Genomic DNA, 19,248 nt, shown 5'->3' with positions numbered 1-19,248 from the left:
TTTGGTATGCTTTCCTTTATTGGTCAGAATAGAGTGCAGGAGTTGGGAGGTCATGTTGTGGCTGTACAGGACATTGGTTAGGCCACTATTGGAATATTGCGTGTAATTTTGGTCTTCCTATCAGAAAGATGTTGTGAAACTCGAAATGGTTCTGAAAAGATGTACAAGGATGTTGCCAGGGTTGGAGGATTTGAGCTATAGGGAGAGGCTGAACAGTCTGGGGCTGTTTTCCCTGGAGCGTCAGAGGCTGAGGGGTGACCTTATACAGATTTACAAAATTATGAGGGGCATGGATAGGGTAAATAGGCAAAGTCTTTTCCCTGGGGTTGGGGAGTCCAGAACTAGAAGGCATAGGTTTAGGGTGAGAGGGGAAAGATATAAAAGAGACATAAGGGGCAACTTTTTGACACAGAGGGTGGTACAGGTATGGAATCAGCTGCCAGAGGAAGTGGTGGAGGCTGGTACAATTGCAACATTTAAGAGGCATTTGGATGGGTATATGAATAGGAAGGGTTTTGAGGGATATGGGCCGGGTGCTGGCAGGTGGGACTAGATTGGGTTGGGATATCTGGACGGCATGGGCGGGTTGGACCAAAGGGTCTGTTTCTGTACATCTCTATGACTCTAGATGTAAAGAACACCATAAGGGGGAGCATAATTGACTAGAAAATGTTTGGGTTATTGTGAGATGGCGAAAAGTGCTATATCATTTTCTTTCTTAATGGAAAAAAAGTCATAATTGTTCTGACCCAAGTAACAATTTTATCAAATCGTACTCAAACTCTGATTCTGTTAAACGTAGTGTCAGGGGAATAGAAAATAGAAAGACTTCTATTGAGACTAATGGCAACATGATTCAAAATCTGCTAGGAGACGTCCAGTCTCCCCAATGTAGAGGAGACTGTATTGGCAGCAACGGATGCAACAAATGATATTAGTAGATGTGCAGGTAAAACTTTGATGGATGTGGAAAGCTCCTTTAGGCCCTTGGATGGAGGTGAGGGAGGAGGTATGGGCACAGGTTTTGCAGTCCCTGCAGTGGCAGAGGAATGTGCCAGGACGGGAGGGTGGGTTGTAGGGGGGGGCGTGGACTTGACCAGGTAGTCACAGAGGGAACTATCTTTGCAGAAGGCAGAAAGGGATGGGGAGGGAAATATATCCCTGGTGGTGGGGTCTTTTTGGAGGTGGCGGAAATGTCAGCGGATGATTTGGTTTATGCGAAGATTGGTAAGGTGGAAAAAGTGAGCACCAGGGGCGTTCTGTCCAAATTACGGTTGGAGGGGTGGGGTCTGAGGGCGGAGGTGGGGATATGGACCAGATGCATTGGAGGGCATCTTTAACCACATGGGAAGGGAAATTTTGGTCTCTAAAGAAGGAGGCATCATCAATGTAGGGGAGGAAGAGGTGGGCAGTGGTGCCGGTGTAATCACGGAAGATCCACTGTTCTACGTAGCCAAAGAGAAGACATAGCTGGGGCCCATACGAGTGCCCATGGCTACCCAGTACCTTCTAACCCGGCCCCCACTGGAAAGACCTGATCCCCATCACTATCCCCCTCACCCACCCCACCATCACCCCGAGTCCCTCTGACCCTCCATCCGGGGAGCAGCTTTGACGGATTGGCCGCGGGGATAGGGAGGGGGCGCTGGGCTACTCTTCGGAAGGTCAGTGTGCACTCGATGGGTCGGATAGCCTGCTTTCAAACCCCTCTCCCTCCCCGGTCCGGAATTGGGACCTTACCGATCCCGAGCCGCTATCACTCGGCAGCACCTCAGCCGTCCTCCATGACAGGACCCCCCGCACGCTCCGCCCACTAACCGTCGCTGCACGCGATCACCGTCTCGCGACTGCGGATACCCTCCAGCCTCTTCCCCTTGGCGTCGCTTCCGGTCCGTCACCTCTTGGCCCAGGCCGACGCTCCTTCACTTCCTCTATCAACAAGATGGTGGCGTAGTGTGAGCGGCCTTCAGTATTCTCCGTGTCATCGAGAGATAAAGCCGGGATCAGCGGCAGCAGCACCAGTTCTTTGAGTCGCAGAGTGAGACTGACAGCAGCAAAATGGTGAGTGAGCCAAAGACCGACGGAGCGATCGGGGTGAACACGCGGTGTCGGTGTCGGTCCCGGTCCCGAGACCCTCAATCTGGGGCACCAGCTGCCGCTGCCTAACGTTTCCGACACGCACTGAAAACCCCAAACTTTCGTTCTCCGTTTATCAATTCGTTTTAGCACTTTAAACACTGCTCGTGTCGCAATTTGAGAATTCTTCCCCTCCCCACCCCCGACCTTTTTCATCTACAAGTAGTTGAATTCACCTTAAAACGACTTTTTCACCCGAGTTAAATCCTTCAGGAGTCAACATCGTGTTTAACAATTTCAAAGCATGAACACCTTCCCGTCCATAACGCCAAGATCTGTCATGAAATGGTTTGCTTTCAGTACTGTTAACGCATAGTGTCCTTTATTAGTTACCCAGCTTTTCTTATAGATTCATACAGCACGGAAACAGACTCTTCGATCTAATTTGTCCACCGAGTTTCCGAAACCAAGCTAGTCCCACTTGTGTGCATTTGACTCATATCTGTCTAAACCTTTCCTATTTATCTAAACCTGGGATATAGGTTTAAACTTTGCATAATATTATAAAATGGACAATCACTATTCAGTAATTACTTTACAAAGTCAACAGATATCTAGAACAGACTGCCAGGTTTACCACCATCTATTTTACATTGTTACACCATACTGATAAATGTCCGGTCCTGGATCTCTGTCACACGTTAAATGGGTTTTGCATTAAATAGTCTTTCAAATTCTGAGACACCAATCACCTCCCAGCATTTGCTGCCCACTGTTATCTAAACAATAGTGTGATCGAGTAGAGCATAATATAGAAACTTTGTAGTCACAATTCATTGCTAAGATTTGCTTATAATTCAATGGAACTGACAGGAAGCACCTATCTGAATAGATTAATCAGCTTGACTTGATTTTATTTATATATTATATATCAAAAAGGAACTGGAACTCTAAGAAAGAAATGCTCAGTGATGTTGTAGTGTCGAGGGCTAATGCAGGCTACAACAAGGCATTGACAGGATGCAGAGCTGGGCTGAGAAGTGGCAGATAGAGTTGAACCTGGATAAATGCGAAGGTTGAATTTGAATGCTGATTACAGGGTTAAAGACAGGACTCATGGCAATGTGTAGGGACAGCGGGATCACGGGGTCCACGTATATAGATCCCTCAAAGTTGCGACCGAAACGGATAGGGTTGTTAAGAAAACGTATTGTGTTTTAGCTTTCATTAGTGGGGGATTGTGTTTGTAGAGGTTTTTCTCCACCTGTATAAAACCTTAGTTAGACCATACTTAGAATATTGTGTCCTGTTCTGATCACCTCATTATCGGAAGGATGAAGATGATTTAGAGAGAGGGTGCAGAGGAGATTTACCAGGAGGCTGCCTGCATTGGAGGATTTGTCTTATGAAGAAAGGTTGAATGAGTTGGGCTTTTCATCTTGGAGAGAAGAACGAACAGAGGTGACTTGATGGAGGTATACAAGGTAATTACAGGCATAGATAGATATATAACCAGAGACTTTTCCCCAGTACAGATATGGCTGTCATGAGGGATCATAATTTTAAGGTGATTGGAGGAACGTATTGGGGGAGATGTCAGGGGTAGGTTCTTTTTGCAGAGAGTGGTGGGTGCGTGGAATGCATCGCCAGCAGTTATACTAGATATAGAGACATTTAGGGATGTTTTAGCGACTGCTGGACAAGCACGTAGATGGCAGTAAATTGAGGGATGTGTTGGTTAGGTTGATCTTAGATTAAGATAAACCCTTGGCACAACATCGTGGACCGAAAGACTTGTACTGTGCTGTACTGTTCTATGTTCTAAAACAAATTGCTGAACAAAGTCAGCAGGTCAGATAGCATCTGTGGAGTAAAAACAGATAGCGACACAAGTCCACTTGGGCGACCTGGTTAGCACTGCTGCCTCACAGCGCCAGGAACCCGGGTTTGATTCCATCCTCAGGTGATTGTCTGCGTGGAGCTTGTTTGTTCTCCTTGTGTCTGCATGAGTTTCCGCCGGGTGCTTAGGTTTCCTCCCACATTCAAAGAATTGCAAGTTAAATGGATTGGCCATGCTGAATTACCCATAGTGTTCATGGATGTGTAAATTAACTACATTAGCCATGGCAAATGCACAGTTACAGGGATAGGGTCAGGGGATGAATCTGGATGGGATGCTCTTTGGAGGGTCGGTGTGGACTTGTTGGGCCAAATGGCCTGTTTGCACATTGTAGGGATTCTATGAACTTTTCTTCAGTTCTGAAAATGGGTCACTGGACTCAAATGTTTCTGTTAGGAGGATGCAACACAGAACAGGGGTTAACATCTCAGAATACAGGCCTCTTCAGATTGAGAGAACCTCGTCATGAAGAGTGGTAAACCTGTTGAATCCTGTACCACACACCAAAATGTCAAGATGGTTATAGGAAGAGATAGGGATTATGATTTGAGTTAAAGGATAAGATGTGATCATGTTAAATGGTGGAATGCACTTAAAAGACTGAATAACCAATCCCTAAGTTCTGTGTTTCTAGCTATCATTGTTGTTTCACTAAGATCCTGTTGAGACTTGTTACAGTCTGTGACTGAGACTTGAGAACCATTGCAATGTGGTTGCCTCTGAATCATCCTCTGAAATAGCCTATCAAGCCACTCAGTTGAAAGGCAATTAGAGATGGACAATAAATGCTGGTCTTGCTATGAAAGAGTTTTTAAAAGTACAAAAACAGATGAGATAGCAACAACTGCAGAGGTATTTCAATCCTTTGCCAAAGACATACTAAATAGGTTTCATCTACTTGCAAACAGACTGTGCCTGGAAGCACAGTTTGGTTTTCATGCAGGCAGATCTACTGTGAGCATGTTCTCCAAACACCATCTACAAGAGAAGTCCAGAAAATTGGGTGGACTGATTTACCTTACTTTCATCACTCAACAGAGTAAGACTGTACAGCTTTTGGGGAAACTTGGCTGTTTGTGAAAGTGCCCCATCTCACCTGCTCCTTCCATAACAACATACAATTTGATGGCCCCACTTGCAATGCTTTCAGGGTGGAGAATGGAGTGAAGTAGAGCTGTCAGGCCCATTTTCTGTTTGGCAACTTCTCTATGCTCTATTTTGTACAGAAGCTAGGGAAGGAGGCAGTAAAACATAGCACAAAGGATAGTAACAGTTTGGTAAAAATGTGTGTAGGCTGATGGCTTTTTATACCAGTTATTTTGAAAAATAAACTTCTGACTGTTGTCTTTGACTAATTTAACTGCTGTGACACTGAATGAATCAATACTTTCCTTGTGTGTTGTCATTTATGTTTAATGGAGACTTGATCATTCTGATTCTGTACAATTCCAAATACCATATATGTTAACACAACTACAGAAAATATTACTATATGACTGCATTAGAGGCCTCTGAAATACTGACCAACAATCTGTCCCTTGATGCAGAACTTGACAGTTGCATAGGAAAAGCAACAGCAAAACTGTGTGGAACAACATTAACAGAAATTACTGGGTAAACTCAGCTCATCTTGCAGCATCTGTGGAGAGAAAGCAGAGTTGACATTTTGGGTCAAGTGATCCTTCACTGGATCACAACTGCTACAAAACCTGCTGTGTTTTCCCAACAGTTTCTGTCTGTCTTTCTGATATCCAGCATCTGCAGTTATTTTTGTTTTGGAAAAGCATCAATGTGGCCTTTAGGACCAAGCTGATGGTTTGTAAGGCCTGTGTTCTCAGCACCTTTATTCTACAGTTGTGAAACAGAAAATTACAGCATTTGAGGATAGAAGCTTGCCAATTTCAATGTTCAATTTCTGTTCTGCGATTTTAAATATGTCTTGACAGGACAAACTCAAGAATACAGCAGTCTTCCCAAAGGCAGTGCTCCCATGTTTGTTAGCACTGCTGAAATAGTGGCATTTGCATTGATTTGGGTTTATCTGATATTGAAGATAGTCACACATCCAGGGGTTTTTCATAGTGAGATAGCCAGATCCAGATGATGAGTAGGGCGCCCAAAGTTCCTCTTCAGGATGCTGCAAGCTTGATCTGAAAGCCTTAGATAATTGGACCTGAGAGTCTCTCTCAACATTCCCTCCAAGCTGTGCAGCCAATCAGCTTGTCAGTGCTGTTCCCAGTATTTCATAAGTTGCCGCCACAAATGGATCTTGAAGCTCCATACAGAAGAATAATAAACTAGAGGGACCTTAAGTCATTGGCTAATAACAAATGAACATATTGACACCACGTCTGGCTGGTAGCCACCATGACCAGTGGATACAACAGGTTGGCAACATATACATTAATATGATAATGCAAATGATACTTGGTAAGCCCATATGTAGAAGTTTTGGCAGCCATCAAGAAAAGTGTGTCATATAAACATACTCCATCTGAAATAAAAATTTTGTTTGCATGTTTGTTCATCTTTCATAGATGGAAGATTTCCAGATTTTTGGTGATTAAACTGGTGAAATTATGATATTTTTTTAATGCTTTGAGTTGTGGTGCTGAAAAATACTGACTAAATTTGGGCATTTCAATGAAAAGTGGAAAATTTTTACATAAATTTTCAGAGCTTTAATTGGCAATATTGTCGTTCAGTCTGAGACAAATCTCTTGCAGGTCAATCATACAGACCAACAAAGAATACATTTTGTTAATGCATATTTTACTTTTTCATTCCAGAATTAAGTTAATTCTGTGAATCAAAAATCATAATTAGGCTCATAATTATGCTAGCACTGTCTTTTATTTATAGGACATGGGTATCACTGACAAGGCCAGTTTTTATTGTAGATATGCACAAAGGGTTACAATCTACTTATTCAAATTTCCAATTGCACTAAGATTTCCTGCAAAGAATCGTGTGTGTTTGGTGAGTTCAAGTGGAATGATATGTATGTTTCTTCGGGTTTAATACAGCCACAGAACGAATATATTGAATTACATCGTAAGCGATATGGCTATCGCTTGGACTACCATGAGAAGAAAAGGAAGAAGGAGAGCCGTGAAGCTCATGAGCGATCCCACAAAGCCAAGAAAATGATAGGTCTGAAAGCCAAATTGTACCATAAACAACGCCATTCAGAAAAAATACAGATGAAGAAGACGTAAGTCTCAACCTTAAATTACTTGCACATGATCTTGTTTTCAATTATGGGTTTAGGAAATAAGGTGGCAAAAATATCTTTTTTCCAACCTTGTTGAAGCTTTTAAAAGTAAGGTAAATTGCCACAGCTCTGCTGGACCATAAGCTGTTCTGATTAGAATGCAATGACTGGTGATGGTTTAACCTGAGGGTCGTCATACCTCACGCAAAAGAAGGGGTTGAGAGGAAGAGTCCTTCAGTGGTACCTCAATTGCAGAAGTTGGTGTTTGCATCACTGTACATTGCAAACCAGCTATTCAGCCAGTTGAGCTAACTGGAATACAAAAGGAATACCCAGCTAAGGAAATATTTACCGCTCAGATAATGATTTCCTTGCAAATTAATATTGTCAGCTTCAAAGCTGTGTAAATTCATATGCTACCAAACTTGAACACATTGTAGTGAATCTCACTGAAATGAGCCATGATGATGGACCTGCCCAAAACATTGACTCTCCTGCTCCTCTGATACTGCTTGACCTGCTGTGCTTTTTCCAGTTCCACATTTTATTGAATCCCACTGGAATGAACACCATCAATAAGTAAATTTAAAATCTGACATTGAGATCAATAGGTTAAAATGTTCCAGTTTCGGCGTGCTATAAAAACACATTATCGGTGACTTCACACATCTGCAGAGGTTTTGATTCAGGTAATAGTTTTTCTTGTCATGTGTATGTGTCAGTACAGCAATAATTAGTAAGGCAAATGGAATACAGTGGAACCTCGATTATTCAATTATCCAAATTTCAGATTATCTGGCAAGATTGCAAGTTCCGATGCTTGGCCAAAGTGTGTTATCCAGCAATCGATTATCCAAACGTTCGAACATCTGAGCAAAATATTCCCTACCCGTGTTGTTCAGATAATCTAGATTCCTTTATTAGCTTTGTTACAAAGTGATTAGCTTGGATGGGTTTCTTAAAAAAAACTTATTATAGTTATACAAAGCATTGGTGAGGCCACACCTGGAGTATGGTGTGCTCTTTTGGTTTCCTTACGTCGGGTGGCCCACAGCTGCCCTGGTGGAAAGTTAAATGGACTGGCTCCTGGGCTGAGGAAATTGCCCAAGAGGTTAAGAAGATATAGTCCTATATCCATCAAAATGTAGAAGGATGAGTCATAATCTAATTGAAAATGTTTGAGGGGCCGAACAGAACAGATGCTGAGAAAATGCTTCCACAGATGGAGAATTTAGAATACTGTCACAGTCTTGAATAAGGCTTTTGTTTTCTAGGACTTCATCTCATTGAATGGTGTAACAGAGTTGAAGGGGCAAACTGGGTGCTCCAATTCCTATTTCTTACATTATAATCTTTTCTTAGGGCAAGGAAGATCTGGCAAGTATATGGCATAGCCACGTGTAAGGTGAAAATGACTTTCCTTGTTATCAAAGCAACAATTAACACCAGGTGGCAGTAAGCAGCCCTAACAAAATTGAAGTCAATGAAACAGGAGTAAGGGGAACAACTCTTCACTGTGTGGAGTTATACCTCACAACAGTTATTCATTGTGATGTTTGGAAGGAGAATAACTTTAGCCTGAGTACAAATCTGCAGGAGTTCATTAAACCCATATGTTTTATGCTTCGTCAATTACTTTCCCTCCATCACAAGGACAGCAGGGAATATTTGCTGATGATTACACAATGTTCAGCATTGTTTGTAATGTGTGTTCACATGCAACAAACCTGGGTAACATTCAGGCTTGGCATTAGTGCAAGTAACACCCATGGAACTCAAGTGCCAAGAGTAAATACTTTTGCTACAACAGCAGGTCAGAGACGAGCATTTCTGCAATGAGTAACTCACTTCCTGATTCCTCATAGTCTTTCCTCCACATGCAGAAGTGTGATAGAATACTATCCACTTGCTTGGAAAAGTGCAACACTGTAAAATATCGAAACCATCAATAAAAAATAGTCCATCCACCACCTTAAGTATTTATTTCCTCCACCCCAATGCACTGTGCAGCCGTATGTGCCATTTATAGGATGCACTGCAGCATCTGTCAAGCTTCCCCAACATAACTTTCCAAATATACGACATCTACCATCTGGAAGAACTATGGTATCAGACATTTGTCCCTTCAAGGGACACACCATCTTTAGATTAGATTAGATTAGATTACTTAGTATGGAAACAGGCCCTTCGGCCCAACAAGTCCACACCGACCCGCTGAAGCGCAACCCATCCATACCCCTACATTTACCCCTTACCTAACACTACGGGCAATTTAGTATGGCCAATTCACCTGACCTGCACATCTTTGGACTGTGGGAGGAAACCGGAGCACCCGGAGGAAACCCACGCAGACACTGGGAGAACGTGCAAACTCCACACAGTCAGTCGCCTGAGTCGGGAATTGAACCCGGGTCTCAGGCGCTGTGAGGCAGCAGTGCTAACCACTGTGCCACCGTGCCGCCCACTAAACTTGAAACTATATTACCATTCCTTCACTGAAGGAATCCTGGAACTCCTCAACACTGGGTGTTTGTGCTACATGGACTGCAGCAGTTCAAGCAGATAGTTCACCACCACCACCTCAAGAGAATTGAGCAATCAGCAACACGTGGTAGCCAGCCAGTCATGCTCATGAACCTTGAGGAAATAACAACATAATAACAAATCATAAAGACAGTTGAATGTGTGATCTCAACCATAATGATAAAGTACTCCATGAGCTTCTTGCACTTGTCATGATGAGTCTAATGGGGCAAGGAAGAAACATTTAAGAGGAAATTGAATAGGAGAGGAACAACAAAAAGAAGCTGAGCTCTATCACCGCTTTCCAAGGTTATCCCTAATTGGAGGGTAATTTATCAGAGGTGGGAGAGTCCAGTAGCTTTGATGGTTAAAGATAAGCTTGTTTGTCAACTGGATTTTTGACATGTCATTTCCTTTTCTCTTCTTACTGCCCTGCTTGCTCTGTAATTCTTGGTCACCTGATTCAGCATTATGAGGAAACGTTTTGTATATTGCATGCACAATTATCATGATGATGATGATGTGCTGTTTCTTTTCGATAAGAAGAATCCTCCTTAAGCCTATTTTGAGTGTTGACTGAATACTTTTGTTGTGTGAGTAATATACTGCTCTTTGGGGAGTACCTTGCAAGAGGTACACATGATCACATGAAAACCACTCTCCAATAGCAGTTAAATGTTTTTTAAATGTAACCTATTATTTCACTATTTCATCCTTCTAGCCTGAAAATGCATGAACAGAGAAACACAAAACAGAAGAATGATGAGAAAACACCAAAAGGGGCCGTACCAGCCTATCTGCTTGACAGAGAGGGCCAGTCGCGTGCTAAAGTTTTATCCAACATGATCAAACAAAAGAGAAAAGAGAAAGCTGTAAGTGGAGGATCTTTTCTATCTGGAATCTGCAAGTCTAACACTTGGCTGTTTCCATTCAAATGATGGAAGTGCTAATTTTGAGGTTTCAGCACTGTCTTAATTAAAACATTTGAAACATCTGTCAGGCATGAATTCCACAACAAATTTTGGAGAAATAAGCTGACATATTTGTGGAGTATCAAAGTAGCATTAGTGTGTATCCCCGTCTTTACTCTCTCAGATCTACAAATAGAACTTGGGGAATGGAGACCCTTTATTCAAACTAACACTTATCCCTCACCAAACATTTGTAAAACAGATTATCTGATAATTTGTCTCTGTTGTTTGTGGGACCTTGCTTTGCACATTGGTTACCACATTTTGTATAATACTTAAGTGAATCCACTTCAAAAAGTACTTCATTTGCTGTGAAACTCTTTAGGGTGGCCTGAGATTGTGAAAGGTGCCATGTAAATATAATTTATGTTTGTTTCCATTCAATAATACACATGCCTGTCTTGCCCTTGGCACTTCTATTCATACAACTGTACTTAAAGATTTCTACCATCTACATCACGTTGCCAGAAACCAAGTATTCTTTACTGTATTTTTCTAATATTCCATCATAGGAAGAGGACATTATGAGAGATAATGGCATATATTTGTTGTCTCTCCTGTTCACAGATTCTGTTCACACAAAATTAGAGATCAAACAAATTCATCTCCTACACCCCACCCACCCACATCTGCCTCTTGACCGGAAGAAACCGGAATAAGCCATTCAGTCCCTCAAACCTACTTCATCTTTTAGGATCATGGCTAATGCAACATTCCTCATGTTAGCCTTCCTTTATTCCTCTGCTAATCAAGAATCTCTCTATCTCAGCTTTAAATTTTACACAAGGGCTCTGCCCCCTTGCCACAGATCTCTGGCAAGGAGCTCCAACAACCCTCAACCTTCATAGAAGAAATTCCTCCTCATTCTCAGTTTTAAATTCACCGCACTTAATTCTGAGACTATGCCCTCTGGTTCTAGATTCTCCATGAAGGGAAGCATCTTCTCATCATTTACCCTGTCAAGCCCTTTAAGAATACATGTTTGAATGAGATTACCTCTCATTCTTTAACCAATGAATGCTTTACATTATTTAACAGCTGTCTGCCTTCAGGTGTTGTTAAAGTTTCGATTAAATCTGCTTTCATTAAAATAGAAACACCTTTGATCCCACTATTATGTATCCAACTTTCCTTTTCTCTCCAAAATCCTTCACTATGTTGTCATCTTCTCAGTTCATTCTTGGCTTTTTCTGGAATGTTTGAAATTCTGCAATGGTACTAAAACAGCTTTTATCAAACGCACAGAATATATCCTATGCAAGTACGACAAAGATTGACTTTCCTCCTCATCCTTTTTGACCAGTGTGCAAGGTTAATATTAGCCTTCCCCACGAGCATGTCACCAGTATTATTCAACCTCTATGATATCTGCATTCTTTTAATTCTGGCTCCTGTGCATTTTTTTCTCCACTATTGGTGTCTTCTCGTTTGTTGCATAGTCTTACTTTCCTCCTTGAAGATTCACCTAACACCTATCCTTTGACCAAACCTTTGATATCGGTCCTATTATCTCCTTATGTGACTCAGTATCATTTGTTTTGTAATATTCTTGTGAAGCAACTTGGGAGCTTCCTGACATTAAAAATAAATTATTGTCAGAGTCATAGAAATATACAGCATGGAAACAGACCCTTTGGTCCAACCCTTCCATGCCGACCAGATATAGCAACCCAATCTAGTCCCACCTGCCAGCACCCAGCCCATATCCCTCCAAACCCTTCTTATTCATATACCCATCCAAATGCCTCTTCAATGTTGCAATTGTACCAGCCTCCACCACTTCCTCTGGCAGCTCATTCCTTACACATACCACCCTCTGTGTGAAAACGTTGTCCCTTAGGTCTCTTTTTATATCTTTCCCCCCTCACCCTAAACCTATTCCCTCCAGTTCTGGACTCCCCGACCCCAGGGAAAAGACTATTTACCTTATCCATGCCCCTCATAATTTTGTAAACCTCTATAAGGTCACCCCTCAGCCTCCGACACTTCAGGGAAATCAGCCCCAGCCTGTTCAGCCTCTCCCTATAGCTGAAACCCTCCAATCCTGGCAACATCCTTGTAAATCTTTTCTGAACCCTCTCAAGTTTCACAACATCTTTCCAATAGGAAGGAGACCAGAATTGCACACAATATTCCAACAGTGGCCTAACCAATGTCCTGTACAGCCACAACATGACCTCCAAACCCCTGTACTCAATACTCTGACCAAACGCCGCCTTCACTATCCTATCTACCTGCGACTGCACTTTCAAGGAGCTATGAACCTGTGCTCCAAGGCCTCTTTGTTCAGCAACACTCCCTCGGACCTTACCATTAAGTGTCTAAGTCCTGCTAAGATTTGCTTTCCCAAAATGCAGCACCTCGCATTTATCTGAATTAAACTCCATTTGCCACTTAGCCCATTGGCCCATCTGGTCAAGACCCTGTTGTAATCTGAGGTAACCTTCGCTGTCCACTACACCTCCAATTTTGGTGTCATCTGCAAACTTACTAACTGTACATCTTATGCTTGCATCCTAGTCATTTATGTAAATGACAAAAAGTAGAGGACCCAGCACCGATCCTTGTGGTACACCACTGGTCACAGGCCTCCAGTCTGAAAGATAACCCTCCACCACCACCCTCTGTCTTCTACCTTTGAGCCATGTAATGTAGAATTTGAATTCATAATCCTACGTAATTTATTTTTTGGCAGGGTAAATGGGAAGTACCTTTGCCAAAAGTCCGTGCCCAAGGAGAAACTGAAGTTCTGAAAGTGCTTCGCACAGGTAAACGGAAGAAGAAAGCTTGGAAGAGAATGGTTACTAAAGTCTGCTTTGTTGGAGATGGATTCACTAGGAAGCCTCCTAAGTATGAAAGATTCATCAGACCTATGGTAAGTTACAAAACCAGGCTGGAGGAGAAGGTGCTTATATAATTAGTACAAAATTCAAATGTACAAGTAGATTCAGTTATACTTTTTTTAAAAAGAGTTAATGCAAGAAATGAGTAACGCGTCAAAATGTTGTGGAAGGTCAGCCAAATAGGAATGAGAGGAAGTAACTCTCGGGGGTTTCTGGAAAATTTAAGGAAGTTGACTAATTTGTATTGGCTTTGTTTTTGAGGCTAGCTAGCAAGGTGTTCGTAGTGCAAAAACAAACCCAACAAATAAAAGTACCTGAAAAATTATGAATTGTGTCTGAACAAAAAAGGAGGGCAGGACTTATACAGTTAATGGTAGGCCCTGGGTAGTGTTGTTGATCAATGAGACCTAGGATTCCAGGTACACAATTCTTTGAAAGTTGCATCACAGGTAGGCGGTGGTTAAGGAGGTGTTTGGTATGTTTGCTTTCATTGCTCGGACCGTTAAGTATCGGAATTGGGGTGTCATGTTGAGCTTATATAATTGGTGAGGCCACTCTTGGAGTACCGTGTACAGTTCTGGTCACCCTTCTATAGGAAATATTGTATTAAATTGGAGACAGTTGAGAAAAGATTTACCAAGATGTTGCTGGAATTGGAGGGTTAAAGTTATATCGATAGGCTGGGATTTTCTTCATTGGAGTAGAGGGTTGAAAGGTGATGTTATAAGGATTTATAAAATCATGAAGGGCATAGAAGAGGTGAAAAGCAAAGCCCTTTCCCAAGGGCAGGGGAGTTCAAAATTAGGAGGCATATTTTTAAGGTGAGAAGAGAAAGATTTAAAAGGGACCTGAGGGGTATTCTTTTCACACAGGGTGCTCAGTATGTGGAATGAACTGCCAGAGGAAGTGATAGATGTAGTTACAGTTACAACATTTAAAGGATATTGGATACGTGCATGAATAGGAAAGATTTAGAGGGATATGGGCCAAGATGTAGGCAAGTGAAACTAATTTAGTTTAGGAAACTTGTCAGCATGGATGAGTTGGACAGAAGGGTCTGTTTCTGTACTGTACGGCTCTACAAAATAGAAACTGGAAACATCCAAGCCATGTGGAATCTGAGTTAATGAATAGAAAATACATTAGTACAATGTTGTGGTTTTGTTCGCCGAGCTGGGAATTTGTGTTGCAGATGTTTCGTCCCCTGTCTCGGGGACCACAACGAGCACCCAAGCTACAAATCTTCTCACAAACTTAGATTAGTACAATAATTATTATTGATAAAAATGATTAAAGATAAACCTTCACATGAAGGTCAACTACATAGGCTTATGATTTGGATAGTCTTATTTGGACTTGATAAGGAAACGATTGGAAGAATGGGATCAGCAGCTACTGATTGCTACATTTTCATAAAACTACAGTGATGTTGTTTTACGAGAATGAACCAAATGGTCATCTTCTAGTGTTAGATCTGGGTCCCTGTTATTTCTGGCCAAAATGATTTGGTCACTAATGTAGATGGTTCTATAGTAGGGAGATGATATCCAACTTTACGAAGGAAAATAGGATGTTTGGTTAAAACATGACTTGTCAGAGTAACTTGGAATAAGGAACAACTTGTGATCTTCAGTTGGGCTAGTGCAGATAATAGGGGGAGAAATAAAGAGGTGGCTGGATAGTTTGAAAATTGTATGTCCTTTGGAAGGGTGACTGAGACAAAGTCACAGTACAGATTTTTTTTGAATCCTTCTGTAAAACAAAATCTTTATTGTAACTATTGTTATGTAGGGGTTACGTTTTAAGAAGGCACATGTGACTCATCCAGAGCTCAAGGCCACTTTCTGTTTACCTATACTTGGTGTTAAGAAGAACCCGTCATCACCTTTATATACAACGTTAGGTAAGCAAACAAAGTTAACTTCAAAGAAAAACGTGTACACTTGTTCTCTAACCAACTGCAGCAAGAACAGTTCAAGCTGATTTCTTTCTTCAATGAAGCACCTCATCTTCTAAACCAGTTTACCATCAATTTGCAAATAGTTACAGGAGCAGAACTGATCATGTGCAGAGTTTAAAATCTGAGAGGCAGAATGGTCCCATATCCTCTCTGCAGATAGTTCCTCAAGTTGTCTTGCTGAATTTGATGTTGAGGGTTTCTATATTTCTAATGAAAGAAGAATTTAAATAACTGTTACATTATTAAATTGTATGTATTATTTGTTTAATAACTCATTGTTTTAAAGTCTTTAGAATTCTAGGATGTTGAATTAAACTATATCCAGTGTCCCTTGTGTAAAGAGATACCTGTAATTTCCACAACTCTTCAGATTTAATGTAAAATTTGACTTCTAATATGAAAAAAAGCCAGTTGAAATAATTTTGAAAATAAATAGTTGTTGAATAAATAAATATATGCAAATATTATTTTAATCAAAGTCTGTATAAAAATTGGGAAAAGAAAAGCACAATTTCAAAATGGAACAGAAATTAAGCTTCTTAATTTTTGCAAGGTCAGTTGAATCCTTAAGTAATTGTTTGAAGACAGTATAAATGGTTGGAGCTGACCTCTTAACAGTTTGAGTCAATTTCAAAGCATTCAATATGTTTAGTACATATTTTCAAGTAGTTATAGTGAGGGTAGGTTGTTGCAAGGATAGGATGGTTCAGTTGTTTCCCTAGGATATTAATAAATTGTCAACATTTGTTCCTCTGTAGGGGTTATTACTAAAGGTACTGTCATTGAAGTAAATGTAAGTGAGCTTGGCTTAGTCACACAAGGAGGCAAAGTTGTCTGGGGTGAGTAACAACAAATATTTTCAATTTTGTACTTGAAACTTGAGTATTATGGTGCATTAAAACACTGTTGAGTCCATTGCAAAAATCCAACACTCCAGGCATTAGTAATTCTGAAACAATTTCTATCAGTGAACGTTGAATAGTTGTAGGTGATTTTCGTGTAGTTTAACTTCTTTTAACCACCTTGCTATTATGGAGCAACACACATTTTATAAATTACCTATTGTGATTAATCCCAGCTTCCACCTGCTCATCCAATCATGCTTTAAAAAAGACCAACTACTGCATCTGATGCACATTGTATTTGTATTTTTATTTCTTCCTTTGTCTATATTTTATTGTTTGCAATTAGTTGTCAACTAATCTCAAATTAAGTAGCAATCGACTTTTCAAATAGCATTGGAAAGCAGGTATGAGAAGTTAACTGTAGGTTTCTCATCAGGGCACAGTTGTATTCTTAGTCAGTTTTTGTATTTCAGGATGAAACTCTTATTTCCTCTTCTGAGAGGCACATATACTATTCCACCATCAGCAGGTCATTGTACTTCTGATATTGTGTGCTGGGATTGGCTTAGTTTAAATCAGTTGTATGTTGGTCCTGTAAGTGCTGCATGATACTTTATCAGACAGCCGTATCTTGCTCAACAATACTACTTTATCACAGCTGGTCTGAATGCAACTAACACCATAGTCATCATCTAACAATGTGGACTGTCACTATAACTTGACATTGTCTACATGCTGTACTCTAAATAGCTGGCTTCTCTACTGGGAAAGCATTACAGTAAAGTAGTTCAAAATTTATTAGAATGGATAGGGGCCTGTAATAACTTCAGGGAGATGTTTCTTTTACTCCTGAATTGTGTGCATCTAGGATTTATAAAGCAAAACAATGTGTAATGTTTCGTAACCCAAACTATTTATTATGCAATATATATTTAAGTACTGTGTGCGTTAGTTTGAATAATACATTTTCTTTCCTTTCAGGTAAATATGCACAAGTAACAAATAATCCAGAAAATGATGGCTGCATTAATGCAGTTCTGTTAGTTTAATCAAAAGAACACAAAACTATGACATGAATGTTAATGGACTTGAGCATAATGTCAACCTTTATTTTGTTACCCAGTCAAACTGGAAGATCAGAGTAAGACCACCTGACCACGTTTGATTTTTTTTCTCTCTGGATCTTGAATCAGAACAGCATTTTGTACTTCTGTATTTTTGTTATTTATGAATCACATTAAAATAATGAAAGCCAAGAAAGAATAAACAGAACAGTCTTTCAATTTCATTTTGTATGTTCTGGTGTTCCTTAAATGAAAAAGAATAGTCATATTTCTTGTGGGATAATCATCTTGGTACCAGTGACAAGCTTACACTCTGGGACTTGAGTTCAGACTGACACTTCAGTGTAGTATTCAGACTGTTGCATTACTAATGTTTTTTTCTGAAGTATCAAATGGATGTCCAAGTTGCCAGTGGCCTAAGTAACTATGCCCAACATAAAATTGGCTAAACAATTTCTGCAAGTAAAGCCTGTTGGAATGCAAAGAGGCTAAGGTTGCCAAAGTAGAGGCTAAGGTTATCAAAGTGAAAAGTAAACAAGGATCAACCCAGACCTGCATCATTATGACCCGAAACCCATTAAGATTTACTTAGCCAGTTCAATGGGAAGAGACATTATGTTTGTGTTTTTCCTGTTTCAGTCAGACTACTAGCACCATGGAAAAAAACAATTTTTGGAAAAGGAATGGGGGTACATCCAGGATGACCTGATTTAAACCCACTGGGTTCGGTGACCTCATTGGCTGATGTTCATCCCATGTCTGCGTGGATTTCCTCTGGGTACTCTAGTTTCCTCCCACATTCCAACAATGTGCAAGTTAGTGGATTGGCCTTGTAAAAATGCCCCAGAGAGTTAACCTGCACAGTTAGCCATGGTAGATGCAGGATTACGGGGATCAGGTCTGGGTGGGATAGTCTTCAGATGGTCAGTGCAGACTTGTTGGGCCAAATGGCCTCTGTCTGCACTGTAGGGGATTATGATTGTAACATTCCAAATGGGCTGAGAAGGGGTTGGGGGGGGGGCACCTGAAGGCCATTTCCTTGGGGAAGACTCCATGCAAGACCCACCATCATATTAAGATGACCCTATGTGACCCATGAACCGAGATCAGTGAATTGGATCCAGTAGCCCCATCGAGTTCACCAGATCAGTTTGTATGTATTTTCAAGCAATCAGCCCAGCTTGAGAAAAATTAACTTAATTGTGTAAGAGTTGTTTCTTTATAATGCAAGTGTTTTAATAAAACTGAGTTTGAAGCACAGTCCTTTTACTCGTACAGTAACAGCACCTGGGTAAATGTGTTTGGTGAGAAATAAACTGGGTTGAGGTGTCTGTATAGAATATTTCACAGGCAATACGGAAGTCTCCCCTTTCTGTTGAAATTGTATAAAATACCCCTTGACATTGAAGAACAGCAAGGCTTCTTTCACTAAGGTAAAACATTGGAAATCTGGAAGAAAATTGAGATGCTAGAAACAACCAATCGGCTAAATTCAGTGGGAAGAGAAAGTTTAATGACCTTTCTTTGGAAAAGGAAGGTATAGTCTGGTCTGATATAAGGAGCCAAAATGTCAATGGCTATTCTCTCCACAAATGCTGCCCGAGTTGAATACTTTTGTCCTGATCAGCATCTTAACTCATGCTGATTTGAAAAAAACAAATTCATAAATCATACTTCACTTGCTCTGCAGGCCCTGCTGATGTCTTGCCACGAGTGATCTAATTTCAAAAGTAATTAATTGACCTGGGTTGAAAACTAGATATTGTAGGCCCATCCAGAGTACAATCTGTACCCTTTCCACCTTCAATGCATCCTCCAGTTGAGGAGCAGTGATCTATCAGCTCAAAGGGAG

The 19,248-nt window shown here is 40.8% G+C and overlaps 2 protein-coding genes across 4 annotated transcripts in view; one reads left to right on the top strand and one right to left on the bottom strand.

Moving 5' to 3' along the window:
- Positions 1–1,919, bottom strand: part of gfm2 (GTP dependent ribosome recycling factor mitochondrial 2) — a 66,528-nt gene extending 64,609 nt beyond the window's left edge. For 2 of the 3 annotated variants that reach the window (XM_060836023.1, XM_060836015.1), the window contains exon 1: positions 1,741–1,919. The gene's annotated coding sequence lies outside the window, so the exon portion shown is untranslated. The remainder of the gene's footprint in view (positions 1–1,740) is intronic. The other variant, XM_060836032.1, reaches the window with a different exon arrangement.
- A 1-nt stretch (position 1,920) lies between these two features.
- nsa2 (NSA2 ribosome biogenesis homolog (S. cerevisiae)) lies at positions 1,921–17,620 on the top strand. Its single transcript, XM_060836051.1, has 7 exons — positions 1,921–2,061; positions 7,003–7,190; positions 10,435–10,585; positions 13,380–13,559; positions 15,319–15,430; positions 16,246–16,326; positions 17,314–17,620. The coding sequence occupies exons 1-7, from the start codon at positions 2,059–2,061 to the stop codon at positions 17,379–17,381; spliced, it is 783 nt and encodes a 260-aa protein (XP_060692034.1). The 5' UTR covers positions 1,921–2,058; the 3' UTR covers positions 17,382–17,620.
- The last annotated feature ends 1,628 nt before the right edge of the window (positions 17,621–19,248 follow it).

The sequence above is a fragment of the Hemiscyllium ocellatum genome, chromosome 2 (genome assembly GCF_020745735.1).
Source record: "Hemiscyllium ocellatum isolate sHemOce1 chromosome 2, sHemOce1.pat.X.cur, whole genome shotgun sequence".
NCBI classification, from domain to species: Eukaryota; Metazoa; Chordata; class Chondrichthyes; order Orectolobiformes; family Hemiscylliidae; genus Hemiscyllium; species Hemiscyllium ocellatum.
This window is presented reverse-complemented; position numbering and strand designations above follow the sequence as displayed.